This window comes from Bacillus rossius, chromosome 12 (genome assembly GCF_032445375.1).
Source record: "Bacillus rossius redtenbacheri isolate Brsri chromosome 12, Brsri_v3, whole genome shotgun sequence".
NCBI classification, from domain to species: Eukaryota; Metazoa; Arthropoda; class Insecta; order Phasmatodea; family Bacillidae; genus Bacillus; species Bacillus rossius.
This window is the reverse complement of record NC_086339.1, coordinates 16876492-16899471: the sequence shown is the minus strand read 5'-3', so window position 1 is coordinate 16899471 and position 22980 is coordinate 16876492. Positions and strand designations below refer to the sequence as shown.

Here is a 22980-nt window from a genome sequence, read left to right as displayed (position 1 = left end):
AGTGGCTAAATTGGAACTGTGAATATTGAGGACATTTCTTATCAATAATCATAAGTTTATTTCAATTTTCATAAAATAAAAATAAATTCAATTTTACAGTACTGATACATTTGATTTAGTTTATTTATACTATTCCATTGTAAAACTGTGTGTCAACTATGAAATATGAAAAAAATGCAATTCACATAACATGACAGTCTAGTCTCTTACTGTTGGCTGCACAAAATCAAATCTGTGTTTGTTTTCATTTCATAACTCATTCTTATTCGTAAGTTAGCCTTTATGACTCAAAGAAGTCGGTTTTAAACTGTCCGTAACAAGTTGCTCTCAAAAATATTACAAACTTTTTTTTATTCACTATTTGCAAAAGAACTGTAACTTATGAAATGCACAGTTTTGTAATGGAAACAGTACAAATTTTATAAGGAATTTTTGTACTGTGTACCGTACCATAATTTGTTTGGATACTTAAAAAAAAAAAGTTTTAGCCGTGGTTAGTGAGTTTTAGGAAACTGCATGCATTCTGCATGTAGACAACACTTTACTGAGTATTGCTTGGGTGGCACACGTCTACTATTTAGGTATTTATTTTGAGTGTGTGCGTCAAGTCGCGGCCTGTGTTGTGTTTGGTGGTGTGTAGCGAGTTGTGCAGGCTTGTGCACTGACGCGTGTGTTGTGTTCCCTCCCGCCGACACAATGCAGTGGGGCAGTCGATGCGGGGCCAGCCGAGCCCCGGTGCCTCGCCGCTGTCCCCCCCGCTGGGGCACAGGTCCCCGGGCATGCGGGCCGTCAGCCCCCTGCCAAAGTGGGCCCGAGGTATTCACTCCTGCATCTCTCGTCGCTTCACAAAAGTGGTTGCTGTGGATCAGAAACGTTAATCTTTTCAAATTTCAATATCTCATGGGAAAAAAAATGAATTTTAGGAAAAGATTACACAGCTAATGAGGTTTAAAATAATGTATGATAATGATAGTACGGACATTAAAAGAGATATGACACACACACAAAAAAAAAAAAAAGATATAGCTAACAAAATCACACATCTCTCAAATTTTCAACTACACAGCCTTAATCAGGAGTAGAGAATACATTATCAAAATGCACAGAACTAGTTCTGTGTGTATTTTATAGTATCATCTTTACTACCGATAAAGGCAACTGATAATGTTCTTCTTCTTCTTCTCCGATGTTACAATTCAAGACCTATTTCAGCTAGCTGTAGTCTGAATTGCATATACAATTCGAAACACCAACTTAATTTTCAACTCTCGTTATACCCTCAGACAATCATGGCATATCTTACCTAGGAACATAATTTTTCATGCACATAATCAGGGATTTTCATTTCTCTGTCACTTTCTAATTCTGATGATACATTTGTCTTTGAGTTCCCACATTCGGCAGGGAACTACATTTTCTGTATCTTTCTTGCACTTCAGGACATTATTTATTTCTCTCTTAGCATCAACTCTTTCACAAATAAGCATGATGACACATACAAACTATCAAATAAAATACCACAAAAATAGAAGAAAATTATATTGTTACCGCTTAACCTGACCTACAAGATAAAATGGGTTAAAATTACTTTTGGGTTCTTTTATTAAAACATCAATAAAAAAAACATATTGTTAGTAAATTTGTCTACTTTAAATATATCTGGATACAGAAATTCAGTGTTCAAAACGAAACTCCAATAAATTATATTCCAAAAATATGTGGGAAGTGTGATCTTTTGCAGTGCCACAATGTCTGTACTATCATTATAATGCATAATATTTCCTAAGTTCACTTGCTTAAAAAAATTTGTATTTCTTTTCTGGACCTCATTAACTTGAATAAACATTAATTCTCAATTTTATTTCGTATTTATGAGGCTTGTGTCAGTTTTTCCTTTAACAGACATTTTAAAAATGCTATGCTATGTTTCAAAATTTCTGATATTTCATAATTTTTTTTTGGCTCGTTGAACCACTGTCGTCCAAATTCACAACGTATGTTTCTGCCCTTCTCCCTGCAGGGGATAACGCAGATCTGTTGTACCACGAGCTGACGTCCGACGACGATCACGTCGAAAGAGGTATCTCGCTCGCCAGTTGGGAAGGGGGGGGGGGGGGGGAAGAAGGGACGAATGCCTCTTGTTGCATCGGAATTTATGTTTGTTGGGATTGCGAACCTGCATCTTGCATCCTACTTGTGTTTGATGTTGCCCGTAGTGCCTCGTGAGCCCGGGGGGAGCTGGCCTTGTTTTGTTTGCGGGGGAAGGGGGGGGACCTGCTAGTCGGAAACATGGTCGTGCATGCACTCCTGGACTGCAAGTGGAGATCTACTTTGTGTTCGTCTAGCTGCAGGCCTCTTCTGTAGCACGAAGCCTGTGAATGGAGGGTAGCACATTTCCAACACGCATTTCTTCTCTCGGATAAAAGACGTGGTGGTGATGACTATACACCTAGAAAAGGCATGAGAGTTTGTGCCTGACTGATAGTAGTGATAGCCTTTAATTTTTTTTGTAATGATGAATTAGTTGTTAGTATTTAATTATGTAGTATTACATTGATTAATGTAAAACCTGTATGTTGTGCTGGGTGTATTTTATAAATAAGTGTAACTTAGCTACACTATGGTACGTAGTTCAACTAGAATTTTTTTTTTTAAATTTGAGATTGAAATATTTATATTAGTGTATGATTTAACTCAAACTAATATGGTTCAAAGTTTCAGGAATGTTTATATTCTTGTTTTGGAGCTTTTTGCATCACCTGCATGAAAATTTATGTTAGCAGTACAAGTGTACTGCCTAATATATCAGTGGAGGGTTCTTCGGGTGAAAAAATGTGGTTGTAAGAAAGTAGAGATCACTCATAGCATGCACACATGTCAATAAAAGATATGTGATTTATGAGTAAAATGGTCTTATTACAATTAAAAATATATCAAAATTTTATTACGTAGTTTTAATTTTTACATTTTGTATTTACTTTTTGAGTTTAATAGTTTAAAAAATATGTTTCATTTGCACAATTCATGTAAATACATAGAACAAACAGTAAATTATTTGTAGGCTCTTTTGAAAACTGCTTTCCAGTCCTTGAATTTTAAAGTTACTTGTTAATCTGGTTATGAATTCAAGTGGATTCAAATTTTGCCAACTTTACAAAGTTACCACTAGAAAAAACTTAGTTGAATTGTCTGTCATAAAAACATGCACATTGATAGCATGTTTTATTTTAGTGTAAATTTTTGGAGCTTTGATTCTGTGCAGCAATCATCTTGTAAGATGTAGGGAAAAAGTGTGGTTTAGCTTCTGATTAGTTGGTTGCATTGTCGTGCGTGTGTTTTATAAAACGATAAACAAGTGTGTATTTGAATGTTTGTCATGTTGGCATTGTTTGTGTAACAATTTTTGGAGAACTGTTCGTTTGCAGTCACTATAAAATGCTTGATTATTTGTTTGTTTTTTTCATGCCTGCAATTAATTATTTGGTGCTTGCTATCACAGCCACAGCAGTAAATGCTTGTGCCTGCTACATTTGTGTTGCTGAATTAAGTGCTATTGCTCGTTGTTTAACTATGTTCTAAAAAAACTCATAAATGTTATATTTGTGGTGGTATGAATTTTAAACTAATAATTATTATAAACACATTTTTTATGTCATATTTATTGTAGTTCTTGAAAGAGAAGTGTTGATGAATATGAAAAGGCATAATGTACTTGGCTGAAAAAATAATGTGCAGAGCAGTAGTTGAAAGTGATTAAGTTTTTAAAAAATTCAGTAATTATGTCTAATGTCGTTTACTTATAGCGTTTAAAAAAAACAGTTCATATCTAAACTTTAATTTTGTCGAATTCAGATTGTAAGAACCATTTTTCTCGTAAAAATTTTAAATTACTAAAAATTAGCATTCACACCCACTTTAGAGTTAGGTACGAGAACAATATTTATTTTAATGTTCCATAAAACAAAAACACTGTAGTTTGATGTTTTTCACTTGAAGGTTGGGTATGAGGCTTTCTTGCTTATTCTCGGACGTGTTGGGAATCCTCAGTACCCAGGGCTCGTACCTAGGTTCCTACCCACGGAGGCAGTGCGACGCACGTTTGCCACAAGTGGTGTTGCGGTGTTTGCAGACTATGCCCCGCCGCGACCGCCCCTGCCGGGCGGCGAGATCGCCCCTCCGCGCCCCCCTCCCCCAGAGACCGACGACGAGGACGACATGTTCCTGCACGCGCCGCTCCCCAGCCAGCCAATCATGGTGAGTTCGCACTTCCGTCCACGCGTGGAGCTGTCGTGGTACGTATCGCGTGCTGTTGAATTCTCCAGGAGAGAACAATCGTACTTGAGTATTATCTGATTAAGCTTGTGACGATTTGCAGCTTATTTACAGGCAAGAAAAAAATTATTGTGACGGTATGACGGAGAGAAAATACACGAGTGACAAGACAAAGACAGTGACAGTGACAGTGTTGCCTAGAGAGTGTTGCCGAGGATGGACTGGGGCCAAGTCCTTGGGGGTGACGTTCCTTTGACACAAGTACTTGGTGCATGGGCAATGCGACATGTCGTCGCTACGGGTGGAAAACCTCGTGTGTCCATTTTAAGTGATTGTACGATCTTGACATGCAAAAAATCGTGTAAAAAGTTTCCACACCAGATGCAGTACTCTCGTATTATAATAACCAGAGAGGAAAATGGGGCTTTATAAAAATTTTTTTGTGCCTCGAAAATTTATTCTCATCAGTTTTGTCGCGTAAAGTATTTTTATTTATTTTTGTTGCCGTCAAATGACTGCACGACTGCACGACTGCGCGACTGTGTTCCGACGGACAAGCGGTGGCTGGGAGGAGACCAGAGGGTGTCCCTTGCGGAACAGGTGGCGGCCCACGGGCTGCACCAGGAGGTGCGGCAGTGGTCCAGCAAGGACAACGACATCATCGTGGCGGCCAAGAAGATGGCGGTGCTGATGGGCCGGCTGAGCCGCCTGGTGCGCGGGGAGGGGGGCAGCAAGCGCGACCTGATCGCCTGCGCCAAGGCCATCGCCGAGGCCAGCGAGGAGGTGACGCGCCTGGCCAAGGAGCTGGCCAGGGAGTGCACCGACAAGCGCATGAGGACGGTGAGTTCGCGTTTCATCAAGGAACCTGTCTCGCCCTATCTTCGACCGTGCAAACGTCGATTCACATCGACTACTAGTTCGCCCCGGACTGAAGGCCTCGCAACGTCAAATTTTTAAGGACTTCGTAAATTTCAACCCCATAACTCGTTACTAATATTTCCAATATAATTGACAACCCAACAATAAAATAATAGGAAAGGTAGATCATTTTTCCATATCGGAATAAAAATGTTCATTTATACCAAAAAAAGAAACATGCAAACAAACATAAACTCTTCTTTATACTACCTAGTGTAAATAACCATACCACGAACTATGCTTGGCATTAAAAATTATAACACTTACTTAAACAAAAATCACATAATAATATATATATATATATATTTTTAACTTAGCTGTTAAACTGCAATAATAAGTTGTATAATAAAATTTAAAAAAAACTATTCATAGGAATGTTTTGATCCTGACAAAGATTAAGTGGTAGTGTACAGTGAGTGGAAAAATGTTTAAGTTTTAGCTACAAAATAACTGCTAAAATAATAATTTAAAAATTCAAATTTACAATTGTGACAAAAAAATGCTACTAATTGGCAGCACGATCACTATAGCTTGATGTGTTAGTTTAGAACCAGGTCAGTTACAGCCAAACCACATCGTAGTTGGTACATCTCTGGCAGCTTCGAGAGCTCGGTAGCTAAGGGTTTTTAGCAGGGCCGGCGCGTCCATATAGGCGAACTAGGCAACCGCCTAGGGCGCCAAGTAGCTGGGGGCGGCGCAGCACGACACATAACAGCTCATATAGTATGTTTAACGATTATTGAAACTAGATAAAAATTGATTTTTGTAACAGTTTGGAATGTTTATATTGATATAAGTAATTATTTAAAGTCCACGGTGACCTGTTTATGATTTGTAATAAGTAAAAAAAAAACACAAGCCTGCTTACATTTGATTGTTTGACAAAATCTTAGGCTTACGTGATGTATTTTGAGGCAAGGAAAAATTTTTTGGGGTGTCCCGGCCCGGGGGAGGGGGGGGGGGGGGCATTAAGGTTGTTTGCCTAGGGCGCCAATTGACCTTGCACCGGCCCTGGGTGTTGAGGAGCAGAGTGTGTCGGCTGCCGTCGGGACGGCACACGGACTAAGGTCACTGGGGTGCGTGTGTGTGTTGCAGAACCTGCTGCAAGTCTGCGAGAGGATCCCGACCATCGGCACGCAGCTGAAGATCCTGTCCACCGTCAAGGCGACGATGCTGGGTGCTCAAGGTAAGGCTTTCCGTCCAATCGCGCGCGAGAAGCGTGGTCTCGGCCGACCGCTGCACTGTCTATGAAACCAGAAGTGTTTAACTTTCAAGTTCACGTGCGCCTGAGCTCTGAACACTTAAACAATCATGCATGAACACATCTGGTATAATTATTTAAATTTACTATACCAAAATACTGAAATGAGAAAACCATTCCAACTCTTATAATTTAAAAAAATAATTTAAAGTAACTATAAAATCTCTTGACTAGCGTGGCCAGGATGGCGGGCACGCACAAAATAAAATGTTCTCACTTGTCGAAAAAGTTGTCAAAATGACAAATTAGATATTTCAAATTTATTAAAAATTTTATTTCAGGATAATTTTAATAAAAAAAACCCTGCAAAGTATTGCAATCAAATTCTGTATCTCTGAGTTATGACCTGTAATACTTGATGGTATAATAATTTCTAAGTGACTGTTTTGTAGTATTTAGGCAAATATAATTGCATTTTTTTAGTGTCCAAACGTGCACTGAAGTTTTTCTTATACATACATGGAAGCAAGTTTAAAATCACAAAACATGTTATGTAAGCACATAATCGTGGTGGCATATAATTTAATCTTTTTGGGAAGTTTACCTTGTTAGACACCATAATTGAAAAATATTTTGTAAATTTCATTATTTTTTTATCAGTATTTCCCTGGACTTGAAAAGATGAATGCAGGAACTTTACCATTATCTAATTTTTTCCTCCTCTACTTCCCCCCCCCCCCCCCCCCCTTCAAAAAGAAGTCAGGAAGTTCCATATCCTTGCTTAATAAACAACACTTATAACGTTATAACGTTTCGTTACATACAAAAATAAAAAGATGTTCCGCCAATTTTAGTTTTCGTTTTATTTTTTCACAATAGAATTCACAGACTAATCCAAACACTTCCAAAAGAGGTTGCTCACTCATTCCACATACATCTGCCCGTCGAAAAATGCTCGCAGTTCGCGTGATGAGAATTAACGAAAAAATAGCGTCCTTCAGTAATGTTTTATTGCAAGTACACAAAGTCAGTGCGGCCTTAAACGTGGCCGCACCCAGCGAAAACTAACTTCGCCCCGAGCCAAATGCAGACGAAGGTGGCCGCAATTTTTAATTTATGTCCGAACGAAATATAAAAAAAAATTAGGTTAACTTAATAATCGGCCTGGCTCTGACCACAAACGTTAAATTATCTATTAGCAAATTACTTCATAATTTGGCGAGAAGCCACCGAACGCGACCTACTGGTGCAGCAGTCGGCAGACAACTGGTGAACTCTTGCCACCGTCTCCTCCACGCAGGGAGGAGAAGTCACATGACCTCACCGACCAATCACACGCACGCTTCATTCACACTTACAGATACAAGCCAATAGGAAAACAGCACACACTGAAAACAGTTTTCTCTCCATAGAGCCAAGGACTTTACATTCTCCTTCTCTCTCCCACACCGTGAGACAGCAGTTATCACACATTTCCCACGACCCGTGGTGAATCCCAGCCTCTATCTCTGTTGGCGGGGAAGCACTGTTTCTTTCTCATACTTACAGGCCTCTCATGCCTCTCTTTCTAACCATCACACCAGACACAGTCCCTTGTTCTAGCATTATGCAACACGATAATTAAATTTAAGAACAACAATCACAACACAAATTACTTGACAAAATTAAACTTATTTAGAAAAACCTGAAAGAGTAGGCCTAACCAGGCAAAATTCTAGTACAGCGACTTATTTGTGAATAATTACATAAAAACGTCTGTTCAAATACAAAACACCTTCTTAAAACACATAGCACGTGCAAATAACATAAATTAATATTCATAATGTCTGATTATGCTGTTTCATAACATATACACCACTCAAAAAACATTGACTTATTATTACTTACATGTACAAAAAAGTAGTTTAAAAAGAAAATTATTTAGCTAGGAGGGCAGGGTTCATGCAACGTTACACACTGCCTTAGAGACATTTTTTTTAAATAAGTTTCTTGTTTCTTTGTGGAAATGTAAGCATTTAGCGTCTTCTCATGAAATTAATTTTCTGAAAATCCAACAATGTGCTGCTGTGGCCGTTTTTCTAACACTGACTATTATTCAGTTCCAGCATGGTGCATAAAGATATCAATCTCTCCTGAAAAATTTGCTTTGTGTCATATAGGCGTTGTTTCTTAAGCGACGATGTGTACTTGCTTACGATCCATACAAATGTGATCATGATATATTTTTTTTTTTTGGGGGGGGGGGGGGGGGAGAATCAAGAATTATTTAGAGCAGAAAAATAAATTCTGGTACAATATTTTGTTCAAGGTAAATGAGTAGGTGCTTCTTGATTCAAACTCATAGTACCTGTTGCCGACTAAAGGCAAGTGAGTTGATAGTCTTGGTGTTCGTGAGGACTCGGGTTGAAATTGTTGTCCAGCCAGCCTGGTTTATGTTTCCATGGTTTTCTGGAATCACTCCAGGCAAATGCTGGGATGGCTGATTTCTTCTCCAGTTGCCTTGCATTCTGGCAGAGATGACTCCAGGGCCGAGTAACCGCCAAAGGCCCCCGCGATAAGCTGGGCCCCGCGCCAGCCTTTCCGTTTTTACTTTCCCTGTCTCTTGTTCGTCTGTTTTTCTGTGAAATAATATGGACATTAATGGGTAAAGGAAGAATTAAATTGCTATTAGCGTGTAAATTGAAGTGCTGGTCCAAAGATCGCAAACTTTCGTGGTCATTGTCTGGAGTTGCTTGACGTCTGGCTTGTAGCAGCGTCGAAGGCGAAGATATCTCACCGACATTTTGGTCGACGTTTCAGTCGCCATCATCAGGGAGTAGTAGACCATTCTGATTTCTCTTGGGTTTTTTGATTTCTTATTTAAAAAAAAACTTTCAAAGGTTGTATTGTCTCACATAATGACACAATTTCACCTTAGTTTTATCGTAGAATTTATCAAACTAAATTCAAGCTTAATTTATCAGGAAGGAATATCTAAACTTCTCAATATCAATTATCAAAACCATCATCAGAATTTAAGGTAAAGTTTGACTTAAAAACATTGCTTTAAAAGTTTATTTTTCAAATAAACTTTCCCTGGTAAGGTACCTCTCCAAAATATTAGGGCCCCGCAAAGTCTAAGACTGCCTCCGCATTTTAGCCCCTGTCTGCTTCTATATATGACTATTGTTTTTACGTTTTCCTTAGTAGGTAAGTCAATTTTTTATGAACGCCTTCAAAAATGTCTTACCAGTCTGATTATTTTTTGTCATAACTTGTTACAAACGTTTGTCCTCTGTGTTGTTTCAATTACATTTATTTTTGTAAAGACTCTTTAATAATTATGTTTTACACAAACATTAATATATATTATTATTCATGTAGACATTAATATAGTCTTCATTGTAAGGTACTCAGAATTAAAATTAAATAACCTGAAATCTACATAATCTAAGCATGAATAATCATGGGTAGTGGTTATAAGATAGAAATCAAATTTCACCTGTTGCATTCTCTGTGTTCTGTAACACCTCCATGATTTTATAGCACACATGCATGCACCGTAAGGCCTAATCCTTGGTTAAAGAAGTATCTTTATATTGCTATACCAATGAATAGTGGTAATTTTTTTATCAGGTGTGGGATAGCTGTATAATTGAAAGCAAAACTGTACTGTTAATTACTTTGACACATGTTATAATTTCAGTACAGAATTGCTTATTTCTTATTTTTTTAAAGTATCCCTTGCATTTTAACCTTGTCTCTTACGACTACCATATGTTCCGTCGTATATATATGAGATTTTGGGAAGTAGCCTCACTAACTAAAAATGCTAAGCTCCTTTCTTGAAGTAGTAATGGAATACTAAATATTCTTTTTGTGTAGTTGACAACAGTTTTATCAGAAAATTTTTATTCATAGAATCCATGCCTAGGTAAATACTTTGTTCATTTATGAAGTATTTGTTAAATAATTGCCAATCGACTAGTTTGCTAACACACTGGCTGTGTTTGTAATTTTGTAAGAAGTGGCAATGAAGATATATTTAGACACAGATAACAGTTGGAAACCATCCTTGTGTGTACTATATGTTTGTATGTTTACTTTTAAGAGATACGTACACTGGCACCTCCCCACAAGGTTGGCTAGTAAGCACCAAAACTACTTCCTTCGATATCCTCGCATGCTAGAGTTTTGGCTCGTGTTCGAATGATGTCGGCGGGTGCCTTGCGAGCTTTGCATCGCATGAAGCTCCAAGATAACAACTGTTCAAAAATATAAGTCACAAGTATTCACAGCAAACATTTGTGCTGAGAATATGTCTGTACATAATACCTGCGGCAGTTTACTGTGTTCGAATGAATGCTTTGTTCTGTGCTGTATGTCGCTGTACATGGCATCGCCGCTTGTTCTAATGCGTACTGTTCTCTCTGAACAGAAACCATTCCGAGGATGGACTTGGGCGAAGTCCTTGGGGGTAACGTTCCTTTGACACAGTACTTGGTGCATGGGCGATGCGACATGTCGTTGCTACGGATGGAAAACCTTGTATGTCCATTTTAAGTGATTGTACAATCTTGACATACAAAAATCATGTAAAATTTTCCATACCAGATGCAGTACTCTCGTATTACAATAACTAATTGAAAGTCTACGAACCAATACAAAACAAATTTTCGTAGGAAAATGTGTACCTCTTGAAAATCTACCAATTTGACATAAAAAATTTTGCATCTGCAGCGACGATGTGCAATTGCAAGTGCATTGCCGTGTTTCGCATCCTGTCGAAATGAACACGCCGTGCACAGAATGGAACAGTGGCATGTGCTTATTGTTGCGGTCTTCCAGCCTGACCGGCATGATTTTTGTGACTTTGCATCATATTTTGTTGATTACAAGTATAATTGTGTTGTTTTATTGTTGTGGCGGCCATGTGAAACACAATCACGCCATTTCTGGATGGTGAGCTAGCACGGGAAAGGGTGTGTTCTCTGCACTCCTAGTTTAAATGGACGTGTGTGGAATGTGGCATGCATGTGTCCTCACAAATAGTGACAGTTAATGTCCACTTAAGAAATCTTTGGAACTTTTAATTTCATGTAGTTAAACCTGTCCATAGTACAATAATTCACCAAAACTGCATTAAGTGAGTAGGACAAGTGAGTAAACATTATATTATGGTGTTGGGTCGATTCATAAAATTATGCCGATTCCAGTTTAGATTCTCATCTTTCGGAGTTAATTCTTTGATTTCGATCTTTTTTTTTTTTTTTTTTTTTTTTTTTTTTTTTTTTTTTTTTTTTTTTTTTTTTTTTTTTTTTTTTTTTTTTTAAATGATGATTCTAATCAAACTACTACTGCAAAAACCTGTTTGTTATTTTACAAATGTTGGAGAATACAAAATTCATTGTATTTTATTTTAAAAAACACAGCACACTTAGTAAAAGTGACATAAGTTATGTTAAGTAATTTACAGTACTTTTATGATATAATGCAGTTGCATTTAGTATCAAATTTGTAATATATTGGAAATTGCTATAACTTTGAATATTGAAATTTTATTGTAATTATGGGTTTAAAAAACACTTGTGTTTATTAATCTGGGAAATAAAGCTTCTACATCACTTCATGTAAATTAAGCACAATAATAGAACTGTTTTCATCCAATATTAAATGAGAAACCATGATTAATTAATAGATTTTTAATTAATTCATTATTAAGTGATCAAACCCCTGATTTACTGAGCAAATGTTTGATTGAATAAGTTTTTTATTAATTAGCTGTATATTCTGAAAAGCATTGTGATTAACAGAAAATCCTTATTAATTGACTTATCTGTTATTAATTGGATGAAAATCATAATCAACAGTATTAACACCCAATATTTTGTTGAAGGGAAATAATCAAATAGGTTTGATTCCAAAACAATTGGATGCTAAATCCTTTGATTCACTTTAATTGATTGAATCTGCCAATATCTGAATTGACTCAACTGTATTTATATGTATTTGATTCAATTCTGTATGCACTCTGGTGAGAATTGCAATATTTGTATGTGTGATAAAAAATTTCATCCCGTTTTAACCCATTTATATGTTACGTAAATCAAGTAGTAGTTGCAGATACCTATTTTACTCTATAGGGTAATTCAGTTTGTAGCATTCTTGAAATTTAACTTAATTTTCAGAAACCCAACTTCTTCCAGTGTAGGTATGTATGTGCTTGTACATTGAACTACGTAAATAATACCTAGGAGGTTGTTAAAAAAATTTGGTATTTTCTTGACTTTTGAAAGATTACTAAGTATTCAGACAATGGGCAACATGCAAATATTATGGATTTTTCTGAAATTAGTAAGTACCAAATTTTGTAGCATATTTGAAAGAAGAAATATGCTGTTTATTGCAGGAAAATTGGTGTTTTTAGTTACCATTTACAATCAAAAAAAAATGTTTATGCAACCATTATCACTTAACTGCAAAACTTTCCCTCATTTATTTGACTTTAATATACTCAAGTATATGGGTACACCAGTGCATCGCAAACTGTAGGTCAAGATATCTCTATTTGCAGAATGAAAGATATTTTTGTTAAACTTCACTATGACTTAATACTATATTAGTAGATAGATAAAGATAATAGATGATACCAATTTTAAGGAGATGTGACTGAAATTAAAGGAATAAGATGGAAAAAGTAAAGGTATATAACAACCGCCTCTTTTCATACTCTTGATATTAAATTATAAATAGGTACATGACATAAACAAGTAACTGTGTAAAAGAACCTCAACTATTTAATATTATATACTTACTCTGTAACTTTATTACTTACATGGTTAAAATTTTTGTTACAGTAGATGATATATTTTTTTTCCATGTTTGATATCCCTAAAAATTTGTGGGTTTTTAATGGATACAATAATTTTGGAAAATAGCTATCAGTTTAAAAAATGTGCATGTTGCCCAGTTTATTTATTACAAGATTTTCTCCTCTCTCTTTTGTTTTTCTTGTAGACATTTCTATATTTATGGGCTGTTAGTTGTCACCGATTAGTGCATGGTAGATTACTATTATTTTTTTAAGGTGTTTTTGTGGACACGCCATTGCTAATATGTCCACAAAAACGATCTTAAATCAATCTTCCCCTTGCAAGAATCATTCAAAGAACGAAATTGATCGTGATGGCCTAAAATTAAAAGAATGGGGGTGTATGACTCTGCATACATCTTGCACTTTAGTGTCACCTGTTATAAATATATGCACATCTTATTTGTAGTTTGGGTGAAATTTGAAAGGGGAGAAATAAAGTATTGGTTTTTAGGTAGGCTACTCAGTTACTGTTAAAATTTTAATAGTTAGCAGAAGGTATAATTTTGCCTTACAAAATACATACTTTTTTTTTATTTGGGGAAGTGGAGAATGCATATGTTGAGGAATGTTGTGTAGTTATTCTTTTATCATCTTAAAATTGCTTATAATTTTCGTTACAAATAGTTGCTCTAATTTTTAGGGTGTAGGTAGCACTGTTTTTAGCTAATGGCACTAATTCCACAAACCTGTGGAATAATGTTAACAGCGCAGTTGTGTGGTAAATTAAAGTAATAACTTTTATCAACAGAATGTGATGCTTTTTTTTTTTACTCTGAGCCAAAAGAAAGTGGTAGCGAAATGCTGCTACCTCGCTACTTTGACTGCTTCTGCCGTTGTAGTTGACCAATAGGTGTGTCATTCAGGCTGTGCCTTGGTGAGAGTTCTCATAGTTTTCTTTCTCTCTTTCTCCCCCGGGTCACAGACAGCTTGATCGGCAGCAGTAAGTATTTTGCTAAATCAAGTAGTTAGCACTGAGGTGACTGTTGTGGTATGTGCAGTTTGCTGGCTAGATGGACGTGGACTTATGATTACAATACTGTTCTTCGCATCACTGTGAATGTGTGGTGGTGTAGTGACATAATACTATAAGGATATGATTTAATGTGTATTTTTGGACATACGCCATTGCAAATTACACTGTATCTCATTAGAAACCTCAATAATGGACAAAAAAAGATTAATATTCAAATGTACAGGAAATGAGCCAAAATCAGCCAAAATCAAAAGTTAAAAAATATTGACCGCACAGAAAATTCAGTGAAAGGAATTTATCAGGAAAATATAACAGCACAGACGGACACAGCGGGCTAACCATAACGAGACAGAAGCAACAAGAACAGTAATTAAAACTAAAAACGACCTTCGGGCAACACAGTGACTGACAAACAAACAAACAAACCTAACGATGATACTCATCATATACAGACAAACACAAAAGGCTTCCTAAGACAAAACAGTTGTGATGTTTCGAGAACGGAGATCTGGTTCCATGCTCAGGCATTAACAGGCTGATTGAGGTTTATTATGATATACAGAGCAACCAGCAATGGCATATCTACAAAAAAAAATCTTAAATTAATCCTCTCCATAGCAACAAACATTCAAAGAACATGTTAACAAGATAGTTTGGAGATGAACATTAAATTTTGATGATAGTTGCAATCTTTTAAATTTTGTTATATTTTGAACGTCATGCTAATTTTTGGAACCAGCATGATGCCCATGCCCCAAATATATTGTATTGTTCATTAGCATTCCTGTTTTTTTATCTAGTTGGAATAGTAGCATGTGTACTGCAGTGCGTGCTCAGGCACACTACATACAGTCAAACCTTAGTTTACAAAATCCTCGTGGTTGTCTTCTCTGGAACGGACTTGTACATGTACTGCTTCTATTAACCATTTTTTAATCTTGTGCCTGGACAAATTTTGATGCCAAAAACTTAACAGAATTGAGCAAAATATTTCAATGTGGTTTTATTTTCCTACATGAAATTATATGATAGTGCAGAAACCGCTCGTTTTTAAAGCATATATATATATTATTATTTCCGGAAGCAAAAGAAATGTGAAATATTTTTCACAGCTAATAATTTACTTGTTGTCAACAGCTTTTTTGATTATAGTGATTCTGTGATTTGAAAAGTAAATTATGAAAATTTTTTGTTGTCCAGGGAGCACATGTAATGCAGTTTCAATGGTATGTGCAATTTTTTTAAAATTTTTTTTTACTGGTGTCTTTGCAATCTTGGTTTATCAATTGGAAAGTGCCTTAAATGAACTCTAAATTTTCACCTGGACAGTTACTGGCATTTTTACATTGCCCAGGTTTCACCCAAGGACCATCCCCTACAATCTTAACAGATTTTTCATTATTTTCATTAATAATTGATTATTTTTATTTATTGCTGGCCTTGTGAGTACTTTCGACGATAGTGAAGAACCTGTCGTCGAAGTTTGTCAGATTCTAACTCGCCCTGAATAGTGTTTATATAGCGTGTCTCATCCTTAGTTTGCAGTGTGCGTTTTAATACTCTCTCTTTCCAATGCATCATTTTCGACATTAGCACTGTCCTTGTTTCAGTGAGGCAAAACTTTATAATTAAATAAAAACAATTTTAATGTACCTAAAAATGTTAATTTAAAATCAATTGGAATGAGAATTTTGTAAATACATTTTCTTCTTGTATTTCATCAAGGGCATCGTCTGATAATATTAATTTCCCACTTCCTAAGGAAACTTTACAGAAAGGCACCATCTTGATTTCAACTGTTTTTTTATCATTAAAATTGTTTACATTGATTAATGTTAACAAATTTTGGCTCTTGTTTGACCATAGGGCAGATTTCATGGAATGCCTTTTTTTTTTATTGATGGACTGCTACAAGTAGTTTCTCCTGTGAAATAATAACTGGTGTTCAGAATTGGTAATTCTGCTTTCGGAATGTACCTATACAAAGGCTATTTTACGGCCTTAGGAAAATCAACAAATAGTAACACTCAGTGGTGTAGCCAGGATTTGTGTATGGGGAGTGTTAATAAGAAGCATGCCCCCCCCCCCCTCCCCCGGGGAAAAATTTGGATTTCAAGGTGTAAAATAGTGCTATTTTAGCAGTTTTCGGTACTTAAATTTAAGTATTGTAATGGTAAAATTTTTATTAATTTTAATATGAAATTTGTTTGAGTGATGAATAAGAAATTAATTAAAGAATTGGTGCTAGGGGGGGGGGGGGGTTGAACCCCTAACCCCCCCCCCCCCCCCGGCTAGGCCCCTGGTAACACTGAAAGTCGCCATTTGCCCGGTGCCGCTGTCTGAGCGTGTCGCAGCGCACGCACAGAGTCTGGACGGCTGTTCTCTCCCGGGCGCAGGCACGGAGGAGGACCAGGAGGCCACGGACATGCTGGTGGGCAACGCACAGAACCTCATGCAGTCCGTGAAGGAGACTGTGCGCGCAGCCGAGTCGGCGTCCATCAAGATCCGCACGGACGCCGGCATCCAGCTGCGCTGGGTGCGCAAGCAGCCGTGGTACCAGTACTAGGTGCGTGTGTGCCACCTGGGACGCAAACACATGCCTGTGATTTTATAATTCGATTACAATCTGCCCTCAATGCTATCCCATCTTGTGCTTACGTTTTCATCTCCGTGTACGTTGCACATATTCGGTCAGCTATTCCTGTAAATTACTTCTACAGATCCAACCATCAACTTTTAATCTATGTTAATTATTTAACAATCCTGAATGCCTTGTTAAAAATGTTTACAAATGTTTATTTTCTGGTCAAGGCATTTTTTTTTTTGGGATAAATTAATTCTGAAAATGGTGTTTTCAAGTACTGCTGCTGCAGAAATGCTGCGTAGGAAATTCTATACAGTGTTAAGTGCTGTCTCGGAAATTTTAATCGCATAAATTCTCGGCCAGGTTTATGCTTCTGTCCTGAACTAATAGTCGAGCGAATTGAGATGCCGTGCAAGCTCACTCGGTAATGGAGGGTCGATCCCGGATTTTTGGCAGAGATGTTACAGTGTGCCGGTGAATGTTTCTCCACCCATTCACTTCGTCAATGCTCCGTTCTCATCTCGTAACTCCTTATCAGATCTAATGATCCAGTGTTAGCACCTAATTGATTCATTTGTTCGTATTTCGCTCATTCATATTGATTCATTCATAACCTGCTTTCAGGCTTTAAATATTAAGTCAAGTAAGCAAGTTGTTATCAGGTAGTCCACTCAAATCTGTAGTAAATTTCCCAGACTTTTTCCTGTCCATAATTTCTAGTACTACTATGATTTTTTTTTAATTTACCTAATTTGCAGCAATTTCCTGAACGAAATAAAGAAAATCCAACCTCTACCATTCCCAGAGCCAGCTTAGTTCTCTCTCTACTTTCTTTATTTCTTTTTATATTAAATTGAACCTTGTGTATCGTCACTTAGCATACAATACCACCTAACTGTAAAATTAGTGAAATGTAAACTAGGTGGTATTGTTAGCTAAGCGACGATATGCCAGTTTATAGTGCCCTGGAACACAGTCTAAAAAAAATGCCTTCACAGACTGGGTGTTGGCATGACATTTTCCCCTCAAATTACTATCACTGGGGAGTTCTCTCTATGTTTCCTGGAATTCAAGTTGTAGCGTTGTAGGCCCTTACCCTCTCAACATATGAAACATTCGGTCAGACAATGGCTCGAAAAATAATATAATTATGTAGTTGAGAAGAAAATTTCATGGCAGCAGTCCTGGCAGTGCCAATTTATAAGCATTTTGGATTTTTTTATGTAGAATTTTTTGACTGCATGCAGTCATCTGCATTAGGCCCGCAACGAGACTTGGAAAAATTAGTTTTTAGTCGCCATTCCAAGGACAGCATTCTTGGCTTGTACCGTGAGTATGTGGAAAAAAACCATGGGATATAATAGCAGTGATAAATAACCTTTTTATCAGACATTTTGGTACCATTTGAAGTTTCAATTGTTTTCTTAAAGCAACAAACTTTTTTTTTGTTATGTTTTATGTATAATCTGGAACAGTGTTGTGATCGAAAGATGTCTGCTATTGAGCTAGTGTGAATTTTCAGTGAAGGATAATAAAAATCAGTAAAAATCAGACAAATCAGTGTTTTCAAGAGACGTTATTTTCATCATCGGTCATTTAAAGCAACATTAGTATGATATTTGAACATTATTCTTTAACCCAACAAATTTGTCAAGTGTTTTTATGAATGTGCAAATCATGACTGGCATGTTACAAAGTAAAGTCCCTGACTTTACCTGACCAATTCCAGCTTCTCTGACTTTCCAAAATGTGGAAATATTGGTTATGTAAGCTGTCTCCCATTAAGCTTGCCAGCATAAGAGATGAAAATGTAAGTAAGCCGTCACTAACATTAAAGCAATTAAATTGTTGGCTGTTGTGCAGGTCAGCTGTACAGGCAGTTACCAATCACACCACCAGGGTTGCAATGTTGCCAACTAACTGCGATGACTTCTGTGGCTCGCTACAGTCTGCACGTGACCTTGTTAGCCAAGCTGTTAGCAACTTCAATGAACTGTAGCTTCAGATATCATGTATGTCCAGTGATAACTTTAGCCTTAAAACTACAAAGATTCAGAAAATTAATTTGTTTGATGAGATTTGTTGTTATAAAGACATACTAATCAAAATGATCGTTTTTACTCACATAGTACTAGTGACCAGATTGTAGAGAATAATTTTACCAGCATTCAATTTCATCAGATTGATAATAGCCACTGTACTATTTCTGACGAGTTTTTTTTTTTTTTTTTTTTTTTTTTTTTTCACTCCCGTCCTTTGTACAGACAAAAAAAAAGTTGAGTGCAGATGCTTCTAACTATATTTAGAGAAAACTATTTTGTAATTGTTAGCATCATGTATTTTTAATGCAGGGTATTAGATAGTAGTGAAGATAAGTAGTCTCAAAACTAAAGACTTTCAGCCATTCAGCCATTTTATAAAATCTTGTCTCCATTTCTGGCTTTGAAAGTGCCAATGCTTGAATTTTAAATTTAAAATTAATAAAAAGGAAAACAACGATATCTCAAATAGCCAGGAAAAAAGGTATTTAAAGTTTGTATTATTTGGAGTTAATGTAACTATGTGGAAAAAATTAAATGTTTATAAGTGAAAAATCCTTAGTTTAGAATTGCATGTATCCAATCCAGTGTCTGCTTTGTTATCCTGTGTTTTCGACTTTGACTGTGATTTCAAGAATGCTTCAAATTCTTGAGCTAAAAAATCTCAAATTAAGTCTTTCTCCTAAAATTATTTTTAGTTTTTTTTTTTTACTTTGTAAAGAAATGTGCATGGTTTGTTAGGTATTCTCATTTTCATGTAACTATTTTATGCTACTGAGCTGTATTAATAAAACAGACCAAGGTTACAGTCTGGTTATAGTACAAAGACAGCCAAACAGCCAGGCATCAGCAACACCCGGTTGTCAGTGTTACAGTTTTGACTATGTATTTAAGTTGCTTCTGTGTGAGTGTACCATGCCATTGTGATCTGGTAACCCACGTTAACGCAACCATTTTCCGAAAGTAGTTAACCTAAGATTTCGTTAAACTTTCTTCTGCACAAATTAACATGATTGAACTTTTATCATGTGATACCCAGCAATTCCTTCACGTCACTTTATGTAATTATTAATCTTCTCTAATGCTGCTTAGTATGACAAAACGAACACCATTTTATGCTGCGGTCTGGCGTTAACAGTTTTTATTTGTCTTGCTAGTTTCAACTGCTGGGCACCTGCGTTACTGTTACTGATGCCAGCGACAGTTATAATTCCTTAACAGCTATATTGTTGAAGATATGAAAATTTTCTGCCCATGGATGCTGTAAAAAGCTTAATATAATTTGTATTATTTTGATACTGTAACAATTACTTAGCATTGATTGTGGTACAAGTGGATTCAAAATATATGTATTACATAACACAGCACTAATTATTTTTTTGTAAAAATAATTAATTTTGTTGTTTGTTAACATGTCATACAAATTTTTGGTTTTCGTGAAACACTTTGCAGTGTTAACAGAGGTTGAATTGAATCAACCTATATAAGCCAAAATATTTCTTGTAAAGTTTGTGTATTATGTATGTTAATTTCATGTTTGCTTTAAGTAGTTTAATTATAGACATAATTGAAATAGAACAATATGATGTTATGAAAACCAAGGAACTCTCCCCAGCAATCTAATAAACAAGATAGTTTTGCTGCTCACACTATTATTTCTTCACTTTATAGGGTATTCCTTCTTTCATAACCACCTTAAATTAGCTTTCAAATCTGCACCCACAGTTGATCCAAATGTGCCATTTGTTGTTAATTTATGTACTAATGATTGTACTGGAATTTTGGTGAAGTAACAAAACCGTGTTGTTGTTATACAATTATGTTGTTTTAAGGGTTGTGCTTGAAGTAGAAATTAATGTATATATATTTTTCTATGCACTTTTCAACCTAGATAAAAAGTTCCTCAATTTTTTACAAGTTTTTTTGGCAAAAATATTATTTTATTTGGGCACAATATCTTAGAAGCAAATTAAATGTTATTCATGAGTTTTTAACTCATTTGCCTACATTTCCATGTTATAGGAAATTAGACAAACTGTTAATATAGTAACTCCATCTATTTCTAGGTCATGAAGGTACATTTTACAAATATATGTCTACTGACATATAGTATCCGAACATTACTCTTTTGGAGACTCAAAGTTTCACATACAACTTTTAGTAAAAGTGTTTGTGTTAAACTTTGTTTCTGCTACTTTTTTAACTTTCAAGGTTTTTTTTATTATTGAAAAAATATATTAATTTATTTATGATTTATTTTCTGAGTAGGTTACTTTTTATTTATATAATGTTTATTATATGTTGGCAACATTTTTTATGTAATTCGTAATTTGGAATATTATGTAATTTTTTTTACTGTACATACTACACAGTAATTATGATTAATTTCCTGGTTTTATTTCAAAGATCTCAGGTTTTTTTTTTACTTCTGTAAATATCTCAAGATCGTAAGTAGCTAAAACAGTCATATTCAAAATAACTTCAGTACCTATGTACAGTAAATGTTTGTAGGAGTAAAAGCTGCAGGCTTTGTTGTGTACATATTTGTATGTAAATTTGGGGCTTGTCTGAGACACAGCAAAGGCAAAATATGAAACAATTTTTCAAATGTATAGTAACCTTGAAACACCAGCACAGTGCCAAAACTCTTAGTATAGCAATGTACATTGTTTCTAATAAAGATCTTGGCATGTTTATTTAAACAATTTGCATCATCTTAAAACATATTTTTATTATTTATCATTTGACTTAACTGTGTATTAACAGTTCTCATTTTGCTATTTTATTTCCTTTTTTTTTTTTTTTTTTTTATATATAGCTATTGGTGGTTAGTAGGACTATTACCACAAATGAGTCTTTATGCACAATAATTGCAATGGCAATACATTAATCAGCACATGTTCTGTTTTTGTGTGTTGCATGTTGCAGATGAGATTTAAGCCTAGTGGTTACCGAGAATTAACTTGTTATATGTTTTTTTGTAGTTTTTTTTTTTCTGTTTTTTTCGCTGAGGTAATTGACAAAATATTTATAATAGTTTTCTACTAGTGTCTTAAAATGTATGTAACTACTAATTATTAAGACTTAATATTTTGAGCATACATTGCTTTTTATTGTTTATGAATTTTTTTAATCCATTAAGTAACAATTACAGTAAAATAATGAAGACATGTGCGCACAAATATATTTTATTGTTTTTTATGCATGTGTCTTGTGAAGCTGCATAATGTTTAAGAATTGGAAAGTTGTTTATTTGTACAGACATTGAGTGAAGAAATGCACGACATGTATTGACGGGGGAGGAAAAATACTAAAATAAGTAGAGCACTTAATGTCCAAGTACTTACGCCCAATCAAAAACATTTATTACATATGGAATTTTAAATAGTGCCTTGGCTGTTGTATTTCAACATAAGTATTAGGTAACATCAATTATAGAAAGTAAAGTTACAATATTTTCACTATCCAAATTTTAAAAAATGTGTTCTTAAAAAGAAAAAGGATTTTTTTATGCATTAGAACATAATTCAAACACACAATTTCTCTCTCTCTCTCTCTCCCCCTCCCCCCCCGAAACCATGTTGGTTGATTTAAAATGTTTAAGCCTTTGCCAGGACTAAAAAATTAAGCATAAAAAAATTAAAAATTATAGGCATCTCCAAACAGTTATAAAAATTTTTAGTTAAATGTGCAGATAGGTCTTCACTATTATGTTAATTATATATATATTTTATTACCTAATTTTTATCTTGTGTAGATTTAATACTCTATAATTTGCATTTTTATATTCAAGCAATAGCATTGTTGTTTTTTTTATTTTGCTGCTGTAGATTTGTTTTGATGTGTTTTGGATTTATGTGTTTTAACACTTCAAATAAAAAACTTCTTTGTTGTTTGGTGTTTCATTCATTGAAATAAACTGGATTATCAATAGAGATAAGAAATTTGAAGGATCAGCAATATCAAATCTAACTTAATGCTAAAAATATTTTGCTAAATTAGCTTATATGTATTTTAGTTCAGCATTTAACAATACATTTTCTGGAAATTTCCACTATAAAATCTGGAACTTCTTTCAGTCGCAACATCTTTTTCACCAAAGGTAAGTTGCTACTGTGTTACATTGTAGCTTGATCGTAA

General features: G+C 35.4%; 1 protein-coding gene across 10 annotated transcripts in view; it reads left to right on the top strand.

The window, feature by feature from the left end:
* Nucleotides 1–22732, top strand: part of LOC134537616 (vinculin) — a 53322-nt gene extending 30590 nt beyond the window's left edge. For 4 of the 10 annotated variants that reach the window (XM_063378262.1, XM_063378263.1, XM_063378264.1 and 1 more), the window contains 5 exons: nt 4130–4254; nt 4873–5112; nt 6286–6376; nt 16614–16783; nt 18665–22732. In XM_063378262.1, coding sequence (XP_063234332.1) covers nt 4130–4254; nt 4873–5112; nt 6286–6376; nt 16614–16783 — 626 coding nt within the window. In that variant the 3' untranslated portion in view covers nt 18665–22732. Of the gene's footprint in view, nt 1–702; nt 817–2020; nt 2081–4129; nt 4255–4872; nt 5113–6285; nt 6377–16613 lie in introns of all 10 variants that reach the window. The other 6 variants (XM_063378257.1, XM_063378260.1, XM_063378259.1 and 3 more) reach the window with 3 other exon arrangements.
* The last annotated feature ends 248 nt before the right edge of the window (nt 22733–22980 follow it).